The following is a 26,473-nucleotide window of genomic DNA, read 5'->3' as shown; positions in this document are numbered from 1 at the left end:
CACCCTTCACTCACCTTTACATGTCTATTTCCGACACTTCCCTTCCCTTCCTCGACTTCTCTGTCTCCATCTCTGGGGATATGCTGTCTACTAATATTCATTTTAAGCCCTCCGACACCCACAGCTACCTTGACTACACTTCCTCACACCCTGTTTCCTGTAAGGACTTCATTCCATTCTCCCTGTTTCTCCGTCTCCGACGCATCTGCTCTGATGATGCAACCTTCCATGACAGTGCTTCTGATATGTCTTCCTTTTTCCTGCACCGAGGATTCCCCCCACTGTGGTTTACAGGGCCCTCAACCGTGTCCGGCCCATTTCCTGTACCTCTACCCTCACCTCTTCCCCTCCCTCCCAGAACCGTGACAGGGTTCCCCTTGTCCTCACTTTCCACCCCACCAGCCTCCATATCCAGAGGATCATCCTCTGCCATTTCCACCACCTCCAGAATATTGCCATTACCAAATACATCTTCCCCTCCCCTCCCCTGTCAGCATTCCGAAGGGATTGTTCCCTCAGTGACACCCAGGTCCACTCCTCCATCACCTCCGATACCTCATCCCCATCCCGCGGCAATCACAGGAGGTGTAATACCTGCCCATTTACCTCCTCTCTCCTCACTATCCAAGGACCCAAACACTCCTTCCAGGTGAAGCAGTGATTTACTTGTACTTTCAATGTAGTATAGTGTATTCGCTGCTCACAGTGTGGTCTCCTCTCCATTGGGGAGACAAAACGCAGACTGGGTGACCGCTTTGTGGAACACCTCCGCTCAGTCTGAAAGCATGACCCCCAGCTTCCAGTTGCTGGCCATTTCAACACATCCCCCCTGCTCTCATTTCTGTCCTGGGCTTGCTGCAATGTTCCAGTGAATATCAACGCAAGCTCGAGGAGCAGCATCTGATCTTTTGATTAGGCACTCTACAGCTTTGTGGATTCAACATTAAGTTCAACAATTTCAGAGCATAACGGGCCCTTTTTTATTTAATTTATTTATTTTATACATTATTTAATTTTTTTTAACCATGTACCTGTTTTTCATGTTGTACTTCTGGACTGAGCTGCTCATTATTCTGCCATTAACACTCTCTTTGGACTAATGATTTGTCTTTCACAAGCATTAACACTCTCTTCGCCTTTGTCCCAGGACACTTTGTTATTGAATCTCTCCTGCCCTCTGCCCTCTCACACACCTTCCCTCTTCCCCACCATGCCCCTGACTTAACTTGCTTAAAACCTAATTATTTTCTAGCCTTTGCCAGTTCTGATGAAAGGTCACAGACCTGAAATGTTAACTCTGCTTCTCTCTCCACAGATGCTGCTTGACCTGCTGAGTATTTCCAGCACTTTCTGTTTTTATTTCAGATTTGCAGCATCTGCAGTATTTTGCTTCTACTTTAATGCCTCATTTCTCGTTGGACCAAGAACATACTGACCAGTTGTTCTCCTGAACATATTTCAGAAATTCCCCCCCCTCCTTACCCTTTACTCTAACATTATCCCAATTGTTATTTAGTTAATTAAAGTCCCCCAACAACCATCCTCTATAGTTCTTGCACATCCCTGTGACTTCCCTGCGGGTTTGCTCCTCTATCTCTCTCTCTCACTATTTGGAGGCCTATAGAATACCCAAAATAGCATGATCATACCTTTTTGCTTCTCAAATGGATTCTGTCTTTGCCCCCTGAAGGACGACCTCCTTTTCCAACACTACAGTGTCTTCCTTAAATCTTCCTTCACTAACTTTTCTGAACATTTTATATCCTTGTATATTAAGTGCCTAGTTCTCTGAGGGCTGATAGCCTCCTTCTGTGCTGTGACAGTTCTATGATTCCGCAATTCTTCACCATTTTTGGTCATAATTTTAAGCCATAAATTTGAACACCTCTTGCAAATCTCACTTAACTGCCTCTGCTCTAAGAATAACAATACCAGCTTCTCCAGTCTCTCCACCAGCGTTTTCCATTATCATTTTCAAATTTATACTCTTATTTTCTTCTTCTTCTTTGGCCTCCTTGTCTCGAGAGACAATGGGTAAGCATCGGGAGGTGGTCAGTGGTTTGTGGAGCAGCACCTGGAGTGGCTATAAAGGCCAATTCTAGAGTGACAGACTCTTACACAGGTGCTGCAGATAAAATTGGTTGACAGGGCTGTTACACAGTTGGCTCTCCCCTTGCACTTCTGTCTTTTTTCCTGCCAACTGCTAAGTCTCTTCGACTCGCCACGCTTTAGCCCCGCCTTTATGGTTGCCCGCCAGCTCCGGCGATCGCTGGCAACTGACTCCCACGACTTGTGATCAATGTCACAGGACTTCATGTCGCGTTTGCAGACGTCTTTAAAGCGGAGCCATGGACGGCCGGTGGGTCTGGTACCAGCGACGAGCTCGCTGTACAATGTGTCCTTGGGGATCCTGCCATCTTCTTATTTTATGTTCCCATCAACATCCTGGGGGTTACTAATGACCAGAAACTGAACTGAAGTAGCCACATAAATACTGTGGCTACAAGAGCAGGTCAGAGACTGGGAATTCCGCAGTGAGTAACTCACCTCCTGAATCCCCAAAGCCTGTCCACCATCTACAAGGCACAAGTCAGGAGTGTGATGGAATACTCTCCACTTGCCTGGATGAGTGCAGCTCCAACAACACTCAAGAAGCTCGACACCATCCAGGACAAAGCAGCCCACTTGATTGGCACCCCATCCACAAACATTCACTCCCTCCACCACCAACACACAGTGGCAGCTGTGTGTACCATATGCAACATGAACTGCAGCAAGGGTCCTTCGACAGCACCTTTCAAACCATGACCTCTTCCACCTAGAAGGACAAGGGCAGCAGACACATGGCAACACCGCCACCTGCAAGTATCATAGAAAAGTTATGGTACAGAAGGAGGCCATTCAGCCCATTGTGTCTGAACCGGCTGAAAAAACTATCCACCCAATCTAATCCCACCTTCCAGCACCTGGTCCATAGCCTTGCAGGTTACAGCACTTCAGTTCCCCTCCAAGTCACACACCATCCTGACTTGGAACTATATCGCTGTTCCTTCACTGTCGCTGGGTCAAAATCCTGGAACTCCCTTCCTAACAGCACTGTGGGTATACCTATCCCACATGGACTGCAGCGGTTCAAGGCGGCAGCTCACCACCACCTTCTCCAGGGCAATTAGGGATGGGTAATAAATGCTGGCCTGGTCAGTGACACCCATATCCCATGAATGTTTTGTATCCTCCGACAAAATGTGCTTGAAGAGCCTTTAAGGGCTGGCCCAGTCAGACATCAACTGTCACAATCCCGCCCTGCACGTGACCCGGCTGCCCAACCGGCCCCGCCTACCTCAGTGATGTCAGTGACGCCCGTTACTGTGGACACCGCCATGGTTACCGAATGCTTTTGACGTAACGCTTGGCTTTAATATAATTTTAAAACAAAATCATAATCGCTATTATAATTCTGCATTTAACCTCTATCTGAGCCACCGACAGAATCAATAAAACTAAAATCAATCGCAATAAATATTTTATTTATATGGAGGGGGGGGGGAGAATCTGTTGTTAGGTGACGACGGGAGGTCAGAGTTGAGCCGTGAATAAAGCTGATTACTATGAGGATTTTTTTACATGAAAAAATAGAAAGCAGCATATGAATTTATTTTCATGAAGAAGTGGAGTGAAAATGAATGATTAAAATAATAGTTATAATTTAAATAGAAAGGGTTGGCGGCCCTGACAGTCTAAGATGGCGGCGGTTGCCAGGGAACGGGAGTAAGTGAAGCCCGAGGCCTAAGCCCCGTTCCAGTTATTCTTCACCCCATCGGGCAGTTCACGCGTCCCGGGCAGTTCTGAGTGCTGGGTCCGCCTGCATGCCCTCTGCCCAGGTTTCGGATGGACCCGCAGGGCGGCAAGGGACCGGCTTTCCTCGCCAGGTGGCGGATTGTGAGCCAGGGTCCCGACACCGGCCGGAGCGCGGTGAGTACCAGAGGTCGGGGGCCGGGCTGTGGGTTGGAGCCCCCGGGCCCGGCTTCAGCTATCAGGGCCGCTTCCCTCGGGCTCTTGCTGCGATGTCGGGCCCCAGAACAGGGTCCATCCCGGCCTCACAGTCAGAGGCTCGGTCCTGTCAACAAGCGCTGATGCAGGGCAGCTGGTGTGAGAGCAGCCCGGGGTTGATTTAAAGGTTTATTTTTAGCGGGTTTGGTTTTTTTGATGATGATGGGGTGGGAGGGTTTGGACTTTTTGGGGGGGGGGGGTTAGGAAGTTAAGGGATTTTTGAGGGGGGGGGGGTTGGGTTTAAGTTCAGGGGCTAGGTTGCTGTCACTGTCCTTTTGCTTATTGCTCCAATAATGTTTATAATCCCAGCACTTTATGCATTGAGTCTGAATTTTTAACTGATCATTAACACAAGGCAAGTTATAAAGTTTCATTTTATAATTGTAACTTGTTTTTTAATCACCCTAACTGTATCTTCAGTTTCCTAGGCCCTAAAACTCTGGAATTCCCTCCCTAAGCCTCTCTACCTCTTTCCTCCTTAACACACTCCAAACAAACTCTTTGACCAAGCTTTTGGTCGCCTGTCCTAATGCCTTATGTGGCTTGGGGTCAAATTTTGTCTAATAAATGCTTCTATGAAGCCCTTTAGGAAGTTTTATTATGTTAAAGGCTCTATATAAATGTATTACTGTAAGGATGCTAATGTTAATGAACAATGAACTCTTGATCCTAATGAAAAATATATTTAACTTAATTTGAGGATTGTTACTAGCATGTTCATATTTGTACCTTGTGCATATTACTGTAATGGTGTCAAACAACCCTAACACATGAGATGTTAACCTGAATTACATTGCTGCTCTGTTTCTACCTTTGCTTTTGGGCAATTGTTTGAATATAAATTGATTTCTCATTGTACCTAAAGGAGCATTGTTGTAGGAAATGAATTGTTTGGGTTCTTTGGTGGGAGTAGTGGAGAAGGTGGATTAGGAAGAGTTGGGATCCTTCACAAAAGACAACAGTCCTCCGGATGAAACCTGGCCACATCGTCACAGAACAGCCTGGTTCTGCCTAATGAATTTATAAAACCACAAGGGGCTGTTATTTTGAGACGAGAAATCCATTTTGTTTTCTATTCTCTTCTATTAGCAGTATTGATTGGAATATAGATTAAAAATCTTTTCCCTTTGCCAAACTGCAACAGTGATTCTGCAACATTTGTTCAAAATTAATGTTTTTGATAGAATAAATAAGGAGAAACAGTTTTTCCAGTGGCTGAAGACCATACAGGACACAGATTTAAGATCATTGGCAAAAGAGCCAGAGGCAAGATGAGGAAAATTTTTTACACAGTGAGTTGTTGTGATCTGGAGTTCACTGCTGGAAAGAGTGAAGGAAGCAGATTCAATAATAACTTTCAAAAAGAAATTGGATAAATACATGAAAAGCAGAAATTTACAGGGTTATGGAGAAACAGCAGGGGAGGGGACTAATTGAATAGCTCTGGGTTCAGTTCTGGGTACTGCCTGTGCGGAGTTTGCAAGTTCTCCCTGTGACCTGCGTGGGTTTCTGCCGGGTGCTTCGGTTTCCTCCCACATGCCAAAGACTTGCGGGTTGATAGGTAAATTGGCCATTGTAAATTGCCCCTAGTGTAGGTAGGTTGTAGGAGAATTGCGGGAAGGTGGGGATGTGAGAGGGAAATGGGATTAATATAGGATTAGTATAAATGGGTGGTTGATGGTCGGCACAGACTCAGTGGGCTGAAGGGCTTGTTTCAGTGCTGTATCTGTCTATGACTCTGAGGAGAGATGTCTTCACCCAGGCAGTGGTGAATCTGTGGAATTCTCTTGCACGGAAAGCAGTTGAGGCCAAATCATTAAATATATTCAAGAAAGAGTTAGATATAGTTCTTCGGGCTAATGGGATCAAGGGATACGGGGAGAAAGCAGGAACTGGTTATTGAGTTTGGATGATCAGCCATGATTGTATTGAATGGCGGTGCAGGCTCGAAGGGCTGAATGGCCTATTCCTGCTCCTATTTTTCTATGCTTCTATGTTTAATTCTTGAGATATGGGCATCACTGGCATTTATTGCCCATTCCTAATTGCTCCAACAAGGTAGTAGTGCGCCTTTCTTTGTGTTGCGGTTTGGTGCATCGTAGTAGCTTGCTGGACCTCTTCATCAGAGGGCAGTTAAGAATCAGCCACGTTGCTGTGCGTCTGGAGTCAGTAAAGGCCAGACCAGGTAAGGACAGTAGATTTCCTTCACTGAAGAACATTACTGAACTGGTATTTTTTTCATGATAGTCCAGCAGTTTCATGGCCACTTTTACTGAGACGAACTTTGTATTTCCGGATTATTTTCAAATTCTGGAACTGGCACTCTGTGATTTGAACTTGTTCTATGGATGATTAATCCAGTAACATGAGCACTGCAGTGTCGTGTCCACAATTTAAGTTAAGGTGCAGTAGTAGCAGTTCTTGTGTTCCTAATGTAATAATAGCCAAGGACATGTTTGATGCTATGGTGTTATGCAGCTTGGGGTCTGTGGAGTGATTTTGCAACTGTAAGCTCAGGTTTCTCTTAATCCTAATGAAACATTCCAGGTTACTGTGTTAGATTTCACCTGAATTCTTGGTTCAGATTAAGTGCCTTGTCGTCACTCCCATCTTGCTGTTGAATTTGTGCTGACGTTTAACTGAGTTGCATAAATGGTTGTACTTTTGTCAGTCATAAACTGCAAGAGCAAAGTGTGTGTTTTATTTTTTAATTTTAAGAAACACAAAGTCCAATGTCCATCTCGTCACTTGGGGACAAGCCGCAGAGTTTGTGATATTTGTGCCAAGAGAAGAGTGGGGATTTTTTTTTTGCTTCATTCACCTAGGATGGCATTGGGAATGACTTCATGCAACTAAATCAAACTGGGATTGTTTTTTTCAGACTGCAGGAACACTGTAGATTGTGTTGTTTTATACATTAAATCCCTGGTAACTCCATGCAATTGTCCTCTCCTCTTGGGAAGTCGGTGTTGCTGGGTAACAGACCCATAGGTGTCTGTTGCCTTTTGGTACCTCATCCAAATGGCCATTATTTCGCATGAGCTTTGGTATGGAGCTCCAACATACTGTTCAACCACAACACAGCTGAGCTGAAACAACCCTCATCCTACAAACGTCCCAGCAGTCAGAATCAGGGGAGCCTCTGACCAATATTCTCATCTCTGGCCCAGCCCCTGCTGGTTGCTTATTTGGGCCACACACCTTTTAACCTGCCCTTCTACTCACATTTCTTTATTTCTTGCTCCTGGTTTAATTACTTTACATCTTCTAGTTTTTCCTTTACCAGTAGTGCCTAACACACAATTTCTGACAGTTGCTCCACTCTCTTTCTTAATTGTTTTAGAACTGTTATTTATACTACCTTTTCTACCTGAGCCATCCCCAATTAACTAGTTTAAAATTCCTGTGCCTGCACTTTTTATGCTTTCTGCTGGGACCCTGGTCCCAGTTCAGGTGGATCCTGTCCCAATGGTATAATTCCTTCCTGTCCCAGTACTGGTGCCAGTGTCCCATGAAATGGAACCCCTGTTTCCCACACTGCTCCTTCAGTCACCTGTTCACTTCCCTAATTTATTTATCCCTACACCAATTTGCCATGATGTAACCAGAATCTAGAGGATGTAACTATCAGCAAAGATTGAGCTGGCTGGGGTTCTTTTATCTGGGAAAGAGAAGACTGAGAAAAGTCCTGATAAAGGTCTTTAAAATGATGAGGGATTTGACTGAGTGAATGTGGAGAAACTGTTTCCACTTGTGGGTGAGTCCAGAACATAGGGGCATAAATATAGTCACTGACAGGTCCAGGGAAAAATTTAGGAGGGATTTCTTCCCACAGAAAGTGATGAGAATGTGGAACTTACTGGAGTGGTTGAAGGAGAGCATTGATGTATTTAAGGGGATGTTAATATTTACATGAGGGAGAAAGGAATAGATGCAGAGTGGGAGGAGGCTTGTGTGGAATATGAGCACCGGCATAGACCTGTTAGGCTGAATTGTCTTTTTATTCATTCAGGGATGTGGGCAAGGCCAGCATTTATTGCCCATCCCTAGTTGCTCTTGAGAAGGTGATGGTGATTGTATGTAGTGTAGTGTAGTGAAGTTAGAACAGTTGGTAGTTCACATTTGGCAAAACTGTTAGCTAAGCATTAATACAAAGTGAGTTTCTTTCATTTGTTACGACCGACTACACCAGTCAAAGCCCCCAATCAAAATATACGATTCTGATTGTGGTGGGAGAAATGCACTGGTAGGCAATCTGTGGGACGGGATTGAATTAACATATTTAAAACTTGCCAAATTAAAGAAAGACCCAGCCAAATTGTACTATCTATTAACCCCCGAAAGAGGCTAGACATACCAGGTGTCTTTAAATCAACAAATTGACTGGTTAATTAGAAAAACTCAATTCTTAAACACTACTAAGACATTAGAGTCCTTGCAAATTTACAGTCCAATGTTGCTTGAAGTGCGGCGCAGTGGTTAGCAGCGCAGCCTCACAGCTCCACGACCCGGGTTCAATTCTGGGTACTGCCTGTGCGGAGTTTGCAAGTTCTCCCTGGGACCGTGTGGGTTTTCGCCGGGTGCTCCGGTTTCCTCCCACTTGCAGGTAATAGGTAAATTGGCCATTGTAAATTGCCCCTAGTGTAGGTAGGTGGTAGGGAATATGGGATTACTCTAGGGTTAGTATAAATGGGTGGTTGTTGGTCAGCACAGACTCGGTGGGCCGAAGGGCCTGTTTCAGTGCTGTATCTTTTTTTTTAAAAAAAAGTCCTCACAGCTGTGAGGTGGAAAAAGGTTCTTCAACAGTAGAACAGTCCGTAGTCTAATTCCAGCAGTAAGTGATGCTTTCCTTCTCCAGCGGTGAATTTCAACAATTAATGACTTGCAAACACTTTTTAAATGAATCAGTGTGGCCTTAGAATTTTTGAGGGATAAAAGATTCAGTCTAACTTCCCTCCCTTCTGTATAAATTATCAGAGATCTCTGTTTTGGCTTGACTTTTTTACAATTTGGAGAGATAATAAATAAACAGACTAAATTCTCTTCCTTCAGTTTAAATGGCTGAGAGCTCTTCATTCAGGTGCGTACACCAGCTGTCTGTCTGTGTCCCCCTGTTAGAACGAGCTGTTTTCACTATAAACCAGTTCAAAATTGAATTGCAACAAATGTATCTCTCTATGCTCAGTCCCAGTGGCTGTATCCAAGGCAACGAGAATGCACCCTTTAAATCGCAGTCTCCGAATGGCTGTATCCAAGGTAATGAGAATGCACCTTTTTGGTAACTCCTGAGGCCTGCTTATTCTTAAAGCAGTACTGATCCTTCTCCAGCTTTAAAGACACACCGCATATTCCCAGAAGAAAAAACTACAGGATCATACATTGTAGAGGAACTTTTCCATTGAGTCATATAGTTCATCTGATAATGATGACGAGCAGTGCCACACCCTGATATACTGCCTTTGCTGCTTGGAGTGCAGATTTGTAATGAGCTGAGGACTGACTCGAGCAGGGAACAACTGCACCGAGTTTGAGCACAGGCTCACCTTTCATTCCTGGAGACCAAATTGAAACTTTCACTCGGCAGAATAAAGTAGTGCTGGTTCAGCAGTGACCTTAATCTCCTTCCAGGTAGGTAGCTTATCTTTATAAGCTCTGGCATAATAGGTGGAAGTGGTGCCTCTGTGCAGTGTCGAGGTGTAGTGCCATCCTCTTCACATCTTTCTCAGCGTGTGTTTTCTGAGGCTGTTTCTAAGTCATCTGTCAGTATTTGTGTTTGCACAGGTCTGGACTTGTCTGGTAACATACAGAAATAAAGCTGGACTCAGCTGTTTGAAAAGGTACTGGGGAGTTCTCCCAGTGTCCGGGCCAGTACTTACCCCTAGACAAACATCAGGGAAAATCAGCTCATTATCACATTCCTGCTTGTGAGGCCTTGCTGTGTGCAAATTGGCTGCTGTGTTTTCCTAAATGACTACCCTTGTGAAATGCTTTGGGACGTCTTGAGGTTGTGATCATAGGTTTGAAAAAATGAATTGTAAGTCTAGCTTGACTTGTGTCAATGGAAATAATGTCCCTTGTCCAGGCTACTAACCCAGTGGCAATGTATAAATGCAAGTTCTTCACCCTGTGCAAAATGCAGTCTTTCTGCAATCAGTAGAAATGTAGCATTTAATTGCATAAGTGGAGTGGCCTGTTCTTCAATGAGAGGAGATCTTCCCTGACATGTCAGAGGCATCTGGAAAACTGTAGTGGAGTGGTCAGTGCTAGTCAGAAGCAGGTATTGGTGCGAACATTTAGACTGGCGAGTTTGAATCTCAAAGCCTGGTAACATTGCTTCCAGTGAGTGATGTCCAGGCCACGAGAGTGAAACTGTAGCAGTGTGTGACTAACCATAGGCAGAACCTGAGATTGAATTATTGTGTAAAGGTGCAACAAAGTACTCCTGGATTCTCTGGTGTCAGATGTACACTGTCATTTAGTAAACTGGAGTTCAAATCCCATTGTGGCAGTTTGTGAATCTGAATTGTGGAGATAAAAGTACAGTCTCAGTAAAAGTGCCCATGAAGCTGTCAGATTGTCATAAGACCCAACTGGCTCATTAATGTTCTTTAGGCAAGGGAACTTGCCATCCTTACCCAGTCAGGCCAATACGTGACTGCAGTCCCATTGGAATAGGAGTAGGCCATTCAGCCCCTCAAACCTGTTCTGCCATTCAGTGACATCTTGGCTGATCTGCAACCGAACTCAATATACCTGCCTTTGCCCCCCCCCCCCCACCTTCCCTTAATATCCTGTAAGTAACAATGTCAATCTCAGATTTCAAATTAAGAATTGATCCAGCATCAACTGCCTTTTGAGGAAGAGAGTTCCAAACTCCTCCCACCCTTTGCCTCCAATGTCAGTGTGGTTGATTTAACTGTCCTCTGAAATGGTTTTGCAAGACACCCGGTTGTGTCAAACTGCGAAGGATGGACATTAAATGCTGGCCTTGCCAGTGGTGCTGACATCCCAAGAATAAGTTTTTTAAAATGTGTTGTAAACCAGCTATTGCCTGTGTCTATGGAGGCTGCATTCCTTTCATTGTTTCATTGTCAGTAATTGGCACTCCCTACTGAGCACTGTCCCCACACGGTTTGCAGCTTTTCAACATACCTGGGAAAACTGGCAGCTGCTGTCACCTCGGGCATCTGTGCCTGCATTCAGGCTGTGATAAGGTCTGGAGTCAAGTGGCTCTGGCAGAACCTGAACTGTGTCCCTGAGTGGGTGCCACTTGATGACTCCTTCCATGGCTTTACTGATAATTGGGAGTGTGGTAATTAGCCAGGTTAAATTTATCCTGTTTTCTTTGTGGGTAGGGCATACCTGGGTAATTGCCAAATTGTAGGGCAATTGTCAATATTGTGGCTGCGCAGGAGCAGCGAGGCTAAGGAGCTGTGTCTTTCTGCACCAACACTGGGCAGTTATCAGAGGCTGTAATGTATGCTGTGTCCAGAATATCAAGTTGAATGAACCGAATTGGCTGGACGCTGGTATCCGACCCTTGGGAGGAAGCTGAATAGACGCTCATCGCTGAAGACACCTGCAAACATTTTAGCCTAGTTTCTTACTCTGCTGTGGTGAGGTACTCCTCTGGAGAAGGCAACCCTGGCAGAACAACACCTACAAGATAAGAAGGAAAATTAATATGTTTACAAGTTGCACTGAGAGAATCTGGTGCCTTGTCTGTTCTTTTGAGTCCCGTATCGCGTAACTATTTTGAAGTGCAGCCACTGTTGCGATGTAGGTCCAGACACATGACCTTGCTCAGTAATGCGACCTGTTAAAGTATTCCCAAGAGTGACCCAGCACCGCTTGAGGCTCTGGTCCCAGACAGAGAGCCATATCATTCATCCTGCTCCCTACCCAGCAATTGGCCCGATTCCCTCTGAAATCAACTGTGCCATCATTTGCTTTAGCGATACAGGAGCTTGGCAGTGACTGGGGGGATCAATCCAGTGCTGGAGCCTACTTAAGTGGTTTGCAGAAACAATTTGAGATAGGCATGTGTTTATAAAGGAATGAAACCAATAGTTTGTTATCTGAATTGTCAAATGCTACTTCAATAACATTAATCACAAGTGCAAATTAAACACGTCACGATTGTTAATGTAGATAGTGAGGAAATGGAGTGAGTACTGTGCAAAGCTGTGCCAGAGAGCATGCTTGTGTCTGCCCTTCAATGGTGCTCCACATTTCCAGTCTGCTTGAACCACTCATTCCTAGGGGCCACGTGATGTCAACTGGGAGCAGTTCATGCTGTGTATTGCCCTTCCATGGGATCGGTGGGTGATGTGGTGCAGGGTGGCACGGAGCTGGCCACTAGTGAAACTTGGGCTTTTCAATCCGAGATGAGGCATTTGAGAGATGATCTTATAGAGGTGTATCAGATGGTTAAATAAATGCAAAAGATAAATCTTGAATATTTCTTTAAATTATATTACATGAGTAAGGAAAGAGGACATTCAGCTAAGAAGAAAGACTGAAAAGGCTAGGGTTGTTTTCCTTGGAGCAGAGAAGGCCGAGAGGGGACATGAGTGAGGTATACAAAATTATGAGGGGCAGTGATAGGTTAGATAGGAAGAAACTTTTTCTCTTAGAGGAGGGGTCAATAACCAGGGGGCATAGATTTAAAGTAAAGGGCAGGAGTTTTAGAGGGGATTTGAGGAAATTTTTTTTCATCAGAGGGTTGGAACACACTGCCTGAAGAGGTAGTAGAGGCAGGAACCCTCAACACTTAAGAAGTATTTAGATGAGCACTTGAAATGCCATAGCATACAAGGCTACGGGCCAAGTGCTGGAAAATGGGACTAGAATAGCTAGGTGCTTGATGGCCGGCACGGACACAATGGGCCATAGGGCCTGTTTCTGTGCTGTATGACTCTATGACATGGGTTTAAACTCGTGAAAGGTAATTTTAGGACAGGTATCAGGAAATAAATAACGTAGTTCATATGTGGAATTGATTCCCATATATAATAGTGGGGGGTGGAATCTCTGGAATTAATAATCATTTGGATGCTGCAATGGGGACGAATATTTGCAGTGCTGTACAGAAAGAGCAGGGCAGTGGAACAAATTGGTTCACTCTTCCAAAGAGCTGGCACAGGCATGATGGGCCGAATGGCCACCTCCTGTGCTGTACGATTCTATGTTGTGGGGAATTCTTCGTCATTCTGTTTGGATGGACTATGATGGGCCGAATGACTTTCCTTGCTCCTTTTATGAAGAAAGACTCCAATCTTAATCTGACAAAGAAAATTATGAAGGTCCTGAATAGGTTATTCCTCTTTCTCTGTACTTTGTGGTCTTTTTCTTGGTGACTTTTTTTTTGCTAATTTCCTTCCCTGAAGTTGTGGGTTGCTGCTGTTGACCTGGTTTCCACAGTCAGTGACCACCCTCTCCTGGGATCTCTCTGAAGTGGTCAGAACATTGTGTGTGGGCAGGGCATGAAGGAGATGACAGCTGAATACCAGGCCTTTGCTCTCCCAACATCCAAACATCGGGGCCCATTGACTGTGTGTCATGTCATTGGCTGCCCTGCCCAGACTAGGAGCATTGAGGAGGCTAATTCCAACATTCCACATTGCTCCTGATGAGCAAACTTGGTACAGACCCGGAATCAGTCCCAGGTACTTCAGCTCTAGGAGGCTTTGTGCTAAATAGTGGATGGTGCCTTTAGCCGCTGCACCAGCTATCCGTTAATTGTCGTTTTGTTTAAAGACTGTTGGAGCAGAATCACATGTTGTGTTAGCTATAAAGACAAGTTCTTATTTAGTGCTCGTAGGTAATTCAACCAGATTTTCAATTGTTTGAAATGGTTTTGGATCGCACTCTCTGGTTTGGACAGAAGACACCAGAATTTCTTCCAAATATGTTTGGTAATGTCATCATATGGCGTTTTTATTTTAAATTAATATTGTAATAAATATGACAGCGACCACACAGTGACCCTGTCTCTGTGTGTGTGTTTACTATGCTAGCGTTTATCACTATTTAAATACAGGAGAGTAATTTGTTCCTTTATTTAATCTCAGTGTAGACTGTCCACTCCCTAATGAAACCTGGAACCACGATGTCCCTACATTAAATGGGCTGTAGTATCTGGATACAGAAAACATCACACTCTGCTTTCTTACTTTGTTACCTGTAGCCATGACTATTCCAATACTGTCGTGGCCCCCCTCCCATCTCCTATCCTCCATAAACTTAATCTCATCCCAAGTTCTACTGCCTGTTTCCTAACTCGCACCAAGTCCTATTCGCTTATCACCCCTGTGCTAGCTGACCTACACTGGCTCCATGCCCAGCATCCTTGTTTTCAAATCCCTTCATGGCCTCGCCCCTCCCTATCTCTGTAATTTCCTCCTGCCTCACAACCCTCAGAGATCTGTGTTTCTCCTGTTCTGGCCTCTTGCTGATTTTTAATCGCTCCACCAAGGGATATAGAGGATTGGATAAAGGAAAAAAAAGGAGGCTTATGGCAGATTCAGAAGGGCTGAAAACAGCGGAGGCCCTAGAGGAGTATAGAAAGTGTAGGGGGTTACTTAAAGTAATTAGGAGAGCGAAGAGGGGGTATGAAAAAACACTGGCGGGCAAGATAAGGGAAAGTCCCAAGGCGTTTTATAAGTATATTAAGGGTAGGAGGATAACCAGGGAAAGAGTAGGGCCCATTAGGGACCAAAGTGGCAATCTGTGTGTGGAGCCGGAGGACAGAGGTGAGGTTTTAAATGATTACTTTTCATCTGTGTTCACGATGGAGAAAGATGATGTAGGTGTCGAGATCAGGGAGGGGAATTGTGATATACTTGAACATATTAGCATTGAAAGGGAGGAGGTATTTGCAGGCTTAAAAGTGGATAAATCCCAGGCCCAGATGAGATGTATCCCAGGTTGTTCTGTGAGGCAAGGGAGGAAATTGCAGGGGCTCTGACACAAATTTTCAAATCCTCTCTGGCCACAGGAGAGGTAATAGAGGACTGGAGGACAGCAAATGTGTTACCATTATTCAAGAAGGGTAGTAGGGGTAAACCGGGTAATTACAGGCCAGTGAGTCTAACATCAGTGATAGGGAAGCTATTGGAAAAAAATTCTGAGCGACAGGATTAATCTCCACTCGGAGAGGCAGGGATTAATCAAGGATAGTCAGCATGGCTTTGTCGGGGGAGATCATGTCTAACAAATTTGATTGAATTTTTCAAGGAGATGACTAGGTGTGTAGATGAGGGTAAAGCAGTTGATGTAATCTACATGGATTTCAGTAAGGCTTTTGATAAGGTCCTGCATGGGAGATTGGTCAAGAAGGTAAGAGCCCTTTGGATCCAGGGCAATTTGGCAAATTGGTTCCAAAATTAGCTTAGTGGCAGGAGGCAGAGGTTGATGGTCACGGGTTGTTTTTTGCAAGGGGAAGCCTGTGACCAGTGGTGTACCGAAGGGATCGGTGCTGGGACTCTTGCTGTCTGTAGTGTACATTAATGATTTAGACATGAATATAGGAGGTATGATCAGTAAGTACGCAGATGACACGAAAATTGGTGTCATAAATAATGAGGAGGAAAGCCTTAGATTATAGGACGATATAGATGGGCTGGTAAGATGGACAGAGCAGTGGCAAATGGAATTTAATCCTGAGAAGTGTGAGGTGATGCATTTTGGGAGGACTAACAAGGCAAAAGAATACACAGTGGATGGTAGGACCCTAGGAAGTACAGAGGGTCAGAGGGACCTTGGTGTACTTGTCCATAGATCACTGAAGGCAGCAGCACAAGTAGTTGAAGTGGTTAGGAAGGCATATGGGATACTTGCCTTTATTAGCCGAGGCATAGAATATAAGAGCAGGGAGCTGTATAAAACACTAGTTAGGCCACAGTTGGAGTACTATGTACAGTTCTGGTCACTACAATATAGGAAGGATGTGATTGCACTGGAGAGGGTGCAGAGGAGATTCACCAGGATGTTTCCTGGACTGGTGCATTTCAGCAATGAAGAGAGACTGGCATATGGTGTGTTAGCTTTTATTAGTAGGGGGATCGAGTTTCGGAGCCGCGAGGTCATGCTGCGGCTGTACAAAACTCTGGTGAGACCGCACCTGGAGTATTGCGTGCAGTTCTGGTCACCGCATTATAGGAAGGATGTGGAAGCTTTGGAAAGGGTGCAGAGGAGATTTACTAGGATGTTGCCTGGTATGGAGGGAAGGTCTTACGAGGAAAGGTTGAGGGACTTGAGGTTGTTTTCGTTGGAGAGAAGGAGGAGGAGAGGTGACTTAATAGAGACATATAAGATAATCAGAGGGTTAGTGAGAGTCTTTTTCCTCGGATGGTGATGGCAAACACGAGGGGACATAGCTTTAAGTTGAGGGGTGATAGATATAGGACAGATGTTGGAGGTAGTTTCTTTACTCAGAGAGTAGTAGGGGCGTGGAACGCCCTGCCTGCAACAGTAGTAGACTCGCCAACTTTAAGGGCATTTAAGTGGTCATTGGATAGACATATGGATGAAAATGGAATAGTGTAGGTCAGATGGTTTCACAGGTCGGCGCAACATCGAGGGCCGAAGGGCCTGTACTGCGCTGTAATGTTCTAATTCTAAAAGACTGGATAGGCTAGAGTTGTTTTCCTTCGAGCGGAGAAGGCTGAGGGTGGACCTGATTGAGGTATACAAAATTGAGAGGCATAGATAGGGTAGATAGGAAGAAACTTTTTCTCTTAGCGGAGGTGTTAATAACCAGGGGGCATAGATTTAAGGTAAGGGACAGGAGGTTTTGAGGGGATTTGCGTAAAAATGTTTTCACCCAGCGGGTGGTTGGAATCTGGAACACAGTGCCTGAAGGGGTACCATTTGCCTTCCCAATTGCTTGCTACAACCGCATGTTAGCTTTCAGTGACTTATGAACAAGGACACCCAAGTCCCTTTGTACATCAGCACTTCCCAATCTCTCACCATTTAAGAAATACTCTGAATTTCTGTTTTTCCTACCAAAGTGCATAACTTTACATTTTTCCACGTTTAATTCCATCTGTTATGTTCTTGCCCACTCACTTAGCCTGTCCAAATTCCTTTGAAGCCTCTTTGCATCCTCCTCACAGCTCACATTCCCACATCAGCAAACTTGGAAATATTACATTTGGTCTCCACACCCAAGTCATTGATGCATATTGTGAACAGCTGGGCCCAAGTACTGATCCTTGCAGTACCTCACTAGTCACAGCCTTTCAACGCGAGAATGATCTGTTTATTCCTACTCTTTGTTTTCTGTCAGTTAACAATTCTCAATCCATGCCAGTATATTATCCCCAATCCCACAAGTTCTAATTTTACTTACTAACCTCTTGTGTGGGACCTTTATCGAAAGCCTTCTGAAAATCCAAATACACCACATCTGGTTCCCCCTTATCTATTCTGCTAGTTATACCCTGAAAAAATTCTAATAAATTTGTCAAACATGATTTCCCTTTCAGAAATCCATGTTGACTCTGCCCAATCCTACCATTATTTTCCAAGTGTTCAGTTAACACATCCTTTATAATAGATCCTAGCATTTTCCCTACTACTGACGTCAGGCTCACAGGTCTGCTGTTCCGTGTTTTCTGTCTCCTTCCTTCCTTAAATAGTGGGGTTACATTTGCCACCTTCCAATCTGCAGGAAACGTTCCAGAATTTGTAGAATTTTGGAAGATGGTCACCAATGTATCCACTATCTCCATACCCACCTCTTTCAACACTCTGGGATGTAGATCATCAGGTCCAGGGGCTTTATCAACCTTCGGTCCCATTAATTTTGCCAGTACTATCTTTTAACTAACACTAATTTCTTTCATTTCCTCCTCATTCTTGCTAGTCCCTTGGCTCTTTATTCCTGGGAGTTTCTTTTATATCTTCCTCCGTGAAGACAGACACGTTTGTTTAGTTTCTCTGCCATTTCCTTATTCTCCACTTATTACCTTGCCTGGGGTTCTGCTACTTTTCCAACTGGGTGATTAACATAGAATGTGACTCATCTTAAACCAGTCCACTTCAGTTGACCTCCGTACAAGTTTCAGTCAGTACCGAGAATACATTCTAAATCGCAGCTCAGAGTACAGCAGATAAGTGGAACTGGGCGATGCAGCGCTCCTGAAGAAGCCCAAGATCAGGTGTGTAAAACACTTCATGAAGAAATGGATTTCATTTTTTATACTGTCCTTTTTGGCCCAATTGGCTCTGTTATTCCTCCATGGGAGGGTAGGATGGATAATTAGTCGCTGCTTTATGAAAAAGTTGTCTGATATTTTGGGATTCTGTGTTTTAGGATATGCCACAGTGAAAACACAAATTGGTGACCTTAGTGATAGGCTATCAAGTTGGGTCTTCAGTAGGTGGGGGTCAGTGGAGTGTGCCATCGGTCAGGTTTGGGGGGGTTGAATGTGGGGAGGTGGGGGGGGGTCACACCTGGAGTACTGTGTACAGTTTTGGTCTCTTAGCTAATGAAGGATAGACTTGCTTTAGAGTGACTGCAGCAAACATTCACTAGATTGATGCCTAGGATGAGAAGCTGACCTATGCAGAGGTTAAGTAGAGTGGGCCTATATTTTCTAAATTTAAGAATGCGAGGTGATCGCCTTGAAATGACTTTGGGTCTTGACTGGGTAGGTGCTGTTTCTCCTGGCTGGAAGCCTAGAATTAGGTGGCATAGTCTCAGGATCAGGGGTCAGTCATTTCGGACTGTGATGAGGAGAAATGTCTTCACTCGAAAGGTTGTGAATCTTGGGAATTCTGACCATTTTAGGACAGATAAGAATTTTTTTTCTCCGGATTGGGCAACTTTGGAACTTTCTGCCTCAGAAGGTGGTGGAGGCGGGGTCATTGAATATTTTTAAGGCGGAGGTAGATAGATTCTTGTTAGGCAAGGTAATCAAGGGTTATCGGGGGTACATGGGAGAGTGGAATTCGAGGCAGAAACAGATCATCCATGATCTTATTGAATGGTGGAGCAGGTTCGAGGGGCCTAATGGCCTACTTCTCTTAATTCTCATGTTCGTATGTATGTACATTCAAGACTGAGACCAATAGGTATTTTGGGCACTATGGAGTGGGTTAGTACAGGAAAGTGGAGTTGAAGTAGAAGATCAGACATGATCTTATTGAATGGTGGAGCAGGCTTGATGGGCCGAATGGCCTACTTCACCTCCTGCTTGTGTTCTTATGTCACTGGTTTCATTATCTCCAGTCAGGGTGAAAGTCACTGGAGTGAGTGCCCATACTAGGCTTAGATATCAGAGGCATTCGTGCCCGTGGTAGGATTGGCATTCACTGCAGTGGTAGCCCTCGATTAAGTTAGCAGTCACTAAAATTGGTGTCTTTCGTGAGCCTCGTGGAATCGTAGCATAATGCAGCACAGGGCAAGGCCATTTGGCTTATTGCACTTATGCCAGCTCTTGGAAAGAGCTTTCCAACTCTTCCACTCTCATGCTCTTTCCCTGTAGCCCCTCAAAGTATTTAACTAATTTTTAAAATGAAAATGTCAAGTTTTTATTGAATCTCCCTCCCTTTCAGGCAGTGAATTTCACATCATAACTCACTGCGTAAATATCTTTTTCCTCATCTCCCCTCTGGTTCTTTTGTCAATTACTTAAAATCTGTATCCTCTGGTTACTGACACATCTGCCAGTTTATCCTTCGTTATTCTTATCAAAACCCTTCATGATTTTGAACTCCTCTTGTCAAACCTCCCCTTAATCTTTTCTGCTCAACGGAGAAAAACCCCAAATTCTACACTTGACTAAAGTATTTCATCACTGGTTCTAGTAAATCTCCTCTGCACCCTCTCCAAGGTCTTGACATCCTTTCTAAAGTGTTGTGCCCAGCATACTCCAGCTGAGGCCTAACCAGTTATTTGTAATGGTTTAGCATAACTTGCTTGTTTTTGTACTTTGCCTCTATTTGTAAAGCCAAATATTCTGCCTTTTAAAAGGACCTCAGAACTTGTCCTGCCATCTTCAGAGACTTTTATGTACATACCACACCCCTGGGTGTCTCTTCCTGCACCCCTTTTAAAATTGTGCCATTTTGTTTATATTGCTTCTCCTTATCTCCCTACCAAAATGAGTCCTTCACACTTCTCAAATCTAGGTTGATACTCTAGGGTATTGAAGGAGCACTGTGCTGTCAGAGGTGCCATCTTTCAGTTGAAACATTAAGCCCCTTCTGCCCTCTCGGGTGCATGTAAAAGATCCCATGGTCTAGTTCAAAGAAGAGCAGGGGAGTTATCACCGGTGTCCTGCCCAATATTTATCCTTCATCGATCAACATTTCTTTTTTTAAAAAAAAAAGTACGATTATCTGGTCATTATCACATTGCTGTTTGTGGGAGCTTGCTGTGCACAAATTTCCTGCATTCCAACAGTGACTGCAGTGCATGAAAATACTTCATTGGCTGTAAGGTGCTTTTGGATGTCCTGAGATTGTGAAAGTTGCTACATAAATGCAAGTCTTTTTCTCAGAGTTAAATTTCATCTGTGCATTTCATCAGTCTGTCTATGTCCTCCTGAAGTCTGCTACTGTCCTCGACACCGTTTACATTTCCGAGTTGGTGTCATCTGCAGACTTTGAAATTATGTCCTGTGTACCCAAGTCCCAATTATTAATATCAAAAAGAACAGTGTTCCTAATACCGACCCTGGGAGAGACCCCTGTATACTTCCCACCTCCATCTCATCCCTTCCACCCGGTCTGAAAAGCAACAGTTCACACTGCTGTCTGCTTTCAGTCATTCCTGTTTGTTAGCTGTGGCTCAGATGGGTAGTACTCTTGCCTATGAGTCACAATGTTCTGTGTTTAAGTCACACTCCAGGACTTGAGCACAAAAATCTAGGCTGACATTTAGTGCAGCACCCCCTCAGTATTGCCCAGTCAGTGATGCCATCTTTTGGATGAAATATTAAACAGAGGCCCGTCTGTCCCCTCAGGTGGCTGCAAAAGATGCCATGGTCACTATTTTCAAGAGGAGTTGGGAAGTTATCCCAGGTGTCCTGGCCAAAACATTTATCCTTCATTCAACATCACAAACAGATTACCTGGTCATTATCACATTGCTGTTTGTGGGATCTTGCCGTGCACAAATTGACTGCTGCATTTTTAGAATTAGAATTAGAACATTACAGCGCAGTACAGGCCCTTCGGCCCTCGATGTTGCGCCGATCATCTGACCTACACTATTCCATTTTCATCCATATGTCTATCCAATGACCACTTAAATGCCCTTAAAGTTGGCGAGTCTACTACTGTTGCAGGCAGGGCGTTCCACGCCCCTACTACTCTCTGCGTAAAGAAACTACCTCCAACATCTGTCCTATATCTATCACCCCTCAACTTAAAGCTATGTCCCCTCGTGTTTGCCATCACCATCCGAGGAAAAAGACTCTCACTAACCCTCTGATTATCTTATATTAAGGTGACTATTAAGTCACCTCTCCTCCTCCTTCTCTCCAACGAAAACAACCTCAAGTCCCTCAACCTTTCCTCGTAAGACCTTCCCTCCATACCAGGCAACATCCTAGTAAATCTCCTCTGCACCCTTTCCAAAGCTTCCACATCCTTCCTATAATGCGGTGACCAGAACTGCACGCAATACTCCAGGTGCGGTCTCACCAGAGTTTTGTACAGCCGCAGCATGACCTCGTGGCTCCGAAACTCGATCCCCCTACTAATAAAAGCTAACACACCATATGCCAGTCTCTCTTCATTGCTGAAATGCGCCAGTCCAGTAAACATCCTGGTGAATCTCCTCTGCACCCTCTCCAGTGCAATCACATCCTTCCTATATTGTAGTGACCAGAACTGTACATAGTACTCCAACTGTGGCCTAACTAGTGTTTTATACAGCTCCCTGCTCTTATATTCTATGCCTCGGCTAATAAAGGCAAGTATCCCATATGCCTTCCTAACCACTTCAACTACTTGTGCTGCTGCCTTCAGTGATCTATGGACAAGTACACCAAGGTCCCTCTGACCCTCTGTACTTCCTAGGGTCCTACCATCCACTGTGTATTCTTTTGCCTTGTTAGTCCTCCCAAAATGCATCACCTCACACTTCTCAGGATTAAATTCCATTTGCCACTGCTCTGTCCATCTTACCAGCCCATCTATATCGTCCTATAATCTAAGGCTTTCCTCCTCATTATTTATGACCTACATTACAACAGTGACTACACTTCAAAAAGTACTTCATTGGCTGTAAAATGTTTTGAGACATCCAGTGGGCGTGAAAAGCACTGCAGAAATGCAAGTCCTTTTGTAGTCAATTTTGTATCCATGCAGCCCCTGTCCCTTTTAATCCCATGGGTTTCAATTTTGATATTGTCTATTATCAAAGGCCTTTTGAAAGTCCATGTACATACACATGATGCCTTTCTGTCACTCCATCAAAGACCTCAGTCAAAGACTTTAACACATCTGTGATGGCTTTAATTCATTAACCCATATTTTTCCGAATGCCAACTAATTGTGTCCTGGATTAATGTGTAAAAGTCTCCCACTGCTAACCCCCCATTTTTGAACAGGGGTGTAGCATTGCAATCCTCCAGTCTTCTGACATTACTCTCATATCTAAGAAGGATTGGAAAATTTCCACTCTTTCTTCCCCCTCAGCGACCTAGGGTGCGTCCCATCTGCAGCAGGTGACTTTTCCACATTGACAGCTTTCAGTCTTTAAGTGCCTCTTTACCGTATCCAATTTCTCTACTATCTTACTTCTAATGAAATATTTGCAGATGAAAATTGCTCAATCAGTCCCTCTGCAATAGTTGTAGGGGAGATGATGGCATAGTGGTAATGACACTGGACTAGTAATCGAGAGACCCAGGCTAATGCCCTGCGGACACTAGTTCAAATCCCACCATGGCAGCAGGTGAAATTTAAATTCAGTTAAATTCAATTAAATAATAAAATCTGGAACTGAAAGCTAGTTTCAGTAATGGTGCCATTAAACTATCATCAAATTGCCATTAAAAACCCATCTGGGTCTTTTAGGGAAGGAAATTTGCTAACTTTACCTGATCTGACTCCAGACCCACAGCAATGTGGTTGATTCTTAACTACTCCCTGAAATGGCCTAGCAAGCCACTCAGTTGTCAAGGGCAGTTGGGGATGGGCAACAAATACTGGCCTTGCCAGCGACTGCCACATTCCATGAAATAAATTTTTTTTAAAAGCCATGCCCATTGCCTCCATAATCTTTTTTTTTTCTTTCATGGAATGTGGGTTTTGCGGGCCAGGCCAGCATTTATTGTCCATCCCTAATTGCCCTTGACAACTGAATTCAGAGGGCATGTAAGAGTCAACCACATTGCTGTAGATCTGGAGTCACATGTAGGCCAGACCAGGTAAGGACAACAGATTTCCTTCCCTAAAGGACATTAGTGAACCAGATGGGTTTTTACAACAATCAACATGGCCATCATTAGACTAGCTTTAAATTCCAGATTTATTAATTGAATTCAAATTCCACCTTCTGCTGTGGTGGGATTCGAACCCATGTCCCCAGAGCAATACCTGGGTCTCTGGGTTACTAGTCCAGTGACAATACCAGTACGCCACAGCCTCCCCATCATTCATGGTCCCTAATAAACCCCACCTTTACCTTGAGTACTACCATTTTACTAATGTGTTATAAAAGGGAACCCAAAAGTCCTTTTATTTTTTTTATTCATTCATGGGATGTAGGCATCACTGGCCAGCATTTATTGTCCATCCCTAATTGCCCTTGAGAAGGTGGTGGTGAGCTGCCTTCTTGAACCGCCGCAGTCCGTTTGGGGTAGGTACACCCACAGTGCTGTCAGGAAGGGAGGTCCAGGATTTTGACCCAGCAACAGTGAAGGAACGGCGATATAGTTCCAAGTCAGGATGGTGTGTGACTTGGAGGGGAACTTGCAGGTGGTGGTGTTCCCATGTATTTGCTGCCCTTGTCGCGGGTTTGGAAGGTGCTGTCGAAGGAGCCTTGGTGCATTGCTGCAGTGCATCTTGTAGATGGTGTACACTGCTGCCACTGTGCGTCGATGGTGGAGGGAGTGAATGTTAGTAGATGGGGTGCCAATCAAGCGGGGTGCTTTGTCCTGGATGGTGTAGAGCTTCTTGAGTGTTGGAGCTGCACCCATCCAGGCAAGTGGAGAGTATTCCATCACACTCCTGACTTGTTCCTTGTAGATGGTGGACAGGCTTTGGGGAGTCAGGAGGTGAGTTACTCGCCTCAGGATTCCTAGTCTCTGACCTCTTGTAGCCACGGTATTTATATGGCTGCTCCAGTTCAGTTTCTGGTCAATGGTAGCCCCTAGGATGTTGATAGTGGGGGATTTACGTTACAGCTGATCTATTCTCATACACGCTTGTCACCCTCATTTCTTTTTCTGTTGTCATACAGGCTCCCACCTGCCAAAAATGAGGCACATTGGTTTTGTCATATGAACGTTGATTTTTAACTGTTGCTGGAGCAAGAAAGTGACTTGTTAAACAGATCAGCCATGGCTGGAAAAATATTTACATACTAACAGACATGGAAAGCAAGGAAGCGCATTCCACGGCTTGCTAAGGAGGATACAATCCACAAGGGCCAGGACTGGTTAGACCAGCTGGTCACATGACTACCTGGCTGTTCCAGGGTTTTCTTTTGAACTGGCCACAGAGAGTTTGAACTCAAAGACTTTGTTTGCTCCTGGACTGAGAAGATCTCATTTTCTGCTCCCATCTCTTTGTCACAAGCCTCTGAATTCACTGAAGACCCATGAACCCCAAGAGAGAAAAGTCTCCTACAGCGAACAAGGTTTAAGAAGAATACTGGGCTCCAATGAAAAGCAAGATCTACCTACAATCAAGGACTCTATAGTGAGCTCAAAGAACTGTAATAAACTCTTCACCGATTGCCTCAAACCTTTCCACTTTATTTGTTTTTTTTTGTCACTGTTTGAATGTGTATCGCATATGCATGCTAGCATGGGCGCCTTGTCTATCCATAGGTGTTAACCGAATTAGAATTTAAGTTTAATAAATTTCAATTTTTCTTCTTTAAACCTAAGAAAACCTGTTTGTGCTAGTTTCTTTGCCTTCTAATTGGAAAGCGGTGAACAAGATTCACCAAGGAGGTGCTTGAAAGTGACACCCACATCCCATGAATGAATTTAAAAAAAACACGGTGTGTTTATAATTAAACCCTGTTACATTAAGACCAAGTGAAGGCTGAGAGACCCCTAGGCACCTTTCTCACCTGGTTGTAACACTCTTCTTTATACTTAAATTGCTAGTTTGCATTGACTAATGACAAATGAGTAGATGTGAGCCTGTATTCCTAACTTGTCTCAGCTCATAATGCCAGTCCCTTTTTTTAACCAAAATGTCGCTTAGTCCAATGTCATAGGATTTGATTCGGTCTGTCCCTGTAAATCAGTAATCCTGTTTCAGGGCGTGTATCCAATACCAGTAACTTTTAACATACGCCCCTACAATTACAGACACAGTCCATAAATGTAACAACAAGAAAGGTGCTGGACACTGGGGTTTCCTTTTATTTACTGCATCCTAACATGGGCAGAGAAGCTGGAAGCTGGTCTTGGTGTATCAGGGAAGGCAACCTATCCATATCAGAGCCTAACACCTTAAGTTTGAGAAGATACTCTTCTTTTTGGGACGCCGCTTGTAATACAGCAGGTAGACTCTTGGTGGCTGCGGGGACTGATTAGTTTCTCTTCTTGTTTGCGGACTTTTGGAACGGTAGCAAGTCTCCTTGTTGGACCTGAACGCAGGGCTCTTGTACCTCCTGAAGCACAGTTCCACCATTGCTTTAACCGGTTTTGACTGGGGTTTATGCTGGCGTTGCTTTTGGTGGCATTGCTTTTGGAACTTTGTTTTCCTCCTCCTCCTCTGCTGCTTCCTTTTACGGGGTTTGCAGGAGTTGTGGTCTCTTCGGCGTGACATTATTCAGTTGCCCTCCCTTCACTCTGCTGAGCTGTGTCCAGATGTAAGCAGTGCCTGGCAATGCAATGATACAGCACATTGTGATGGGCTCCTTGTGAGGTGCTGACCTCCAAGTGACCAGTATCATTTTGCCTTATTTGGGCATGCAGCTACCTCACTTGTTATGCAGTGTGATGGGCAGGGAGGGGCTTATGTAATTATCCTGTACTTGCCAGTAGCTCACGAAGGGCCTTCTTAACTTTGTGAACTTGAGCAAGGAGTGCTGTTCTGTCAGGGGAGGGGTGCATCATAGTTGATCAGGATTCTGTGCTCGCCCACATGTATGCACTGGGTATGATTCACAGCTAAGGGTTTCTGTTTAATTTCCCCCTCAATTCCCAGGGAATTGAGGCCAACTCACTCCGGCTGAGATCAACCAACGCAGCATCAATCCTTCGTCCACTATGTA

The 26,473-nt window shown here is 44.5% G+C and overlaps 1 protein-coding gene across 2 annotated transcripts in view; it reads left to right on the top strand.

Annotated features, from left to right (window-relative positions):
* Nucleotides 1-3,749: 3,749 nt before the first annotated feature.
* ppp1r16a (protein phosphatase 1, regulatory subunit 16A) overlaps nucleotides 3,750-26,473 on the top strand; it is a 185,123-nt gene continuing 162,399 nt past the window's right edge. The window contains exon 1 of one of the 2 annotated variants that reach the window (XM_068016127.1): nucleotides 3,750-3,972. In XM_068016127.1, coding sequence (XP_067872228.1) covers nucleotides 3,867-3,972 — 106 coding nt within the window. In that variant the 5' untranslated portion in view covers nucleotides 3,750-3,866. The remainder of the gene's footprint in view (nucleotides 3,973-26,473) is intronic. The other variant, XM_068016117.1, reaches the window with a different exon arrangement.

This window comes from Heterodontus francisci, chromosome 2 (assembly GCF_036365525.1).
Source record: "Heterodontus francisci isolate sHetFra1 chromosome 2, sHetFra1.hap1, whole genome shotgun sequence".
Classification (NCBI taxonomy): Eukaryota; Metazoa; Chordata; class Chondrichthyes; order Heterodontiformes; family Heterodontidae; genus Heterodontus; species Heterodontus francisci.
The sequence above is the reverse complement of the archived record's forward strand: the minus strand, read 5'-3'. Positions and strand labels throughout refer to the sequence as shown.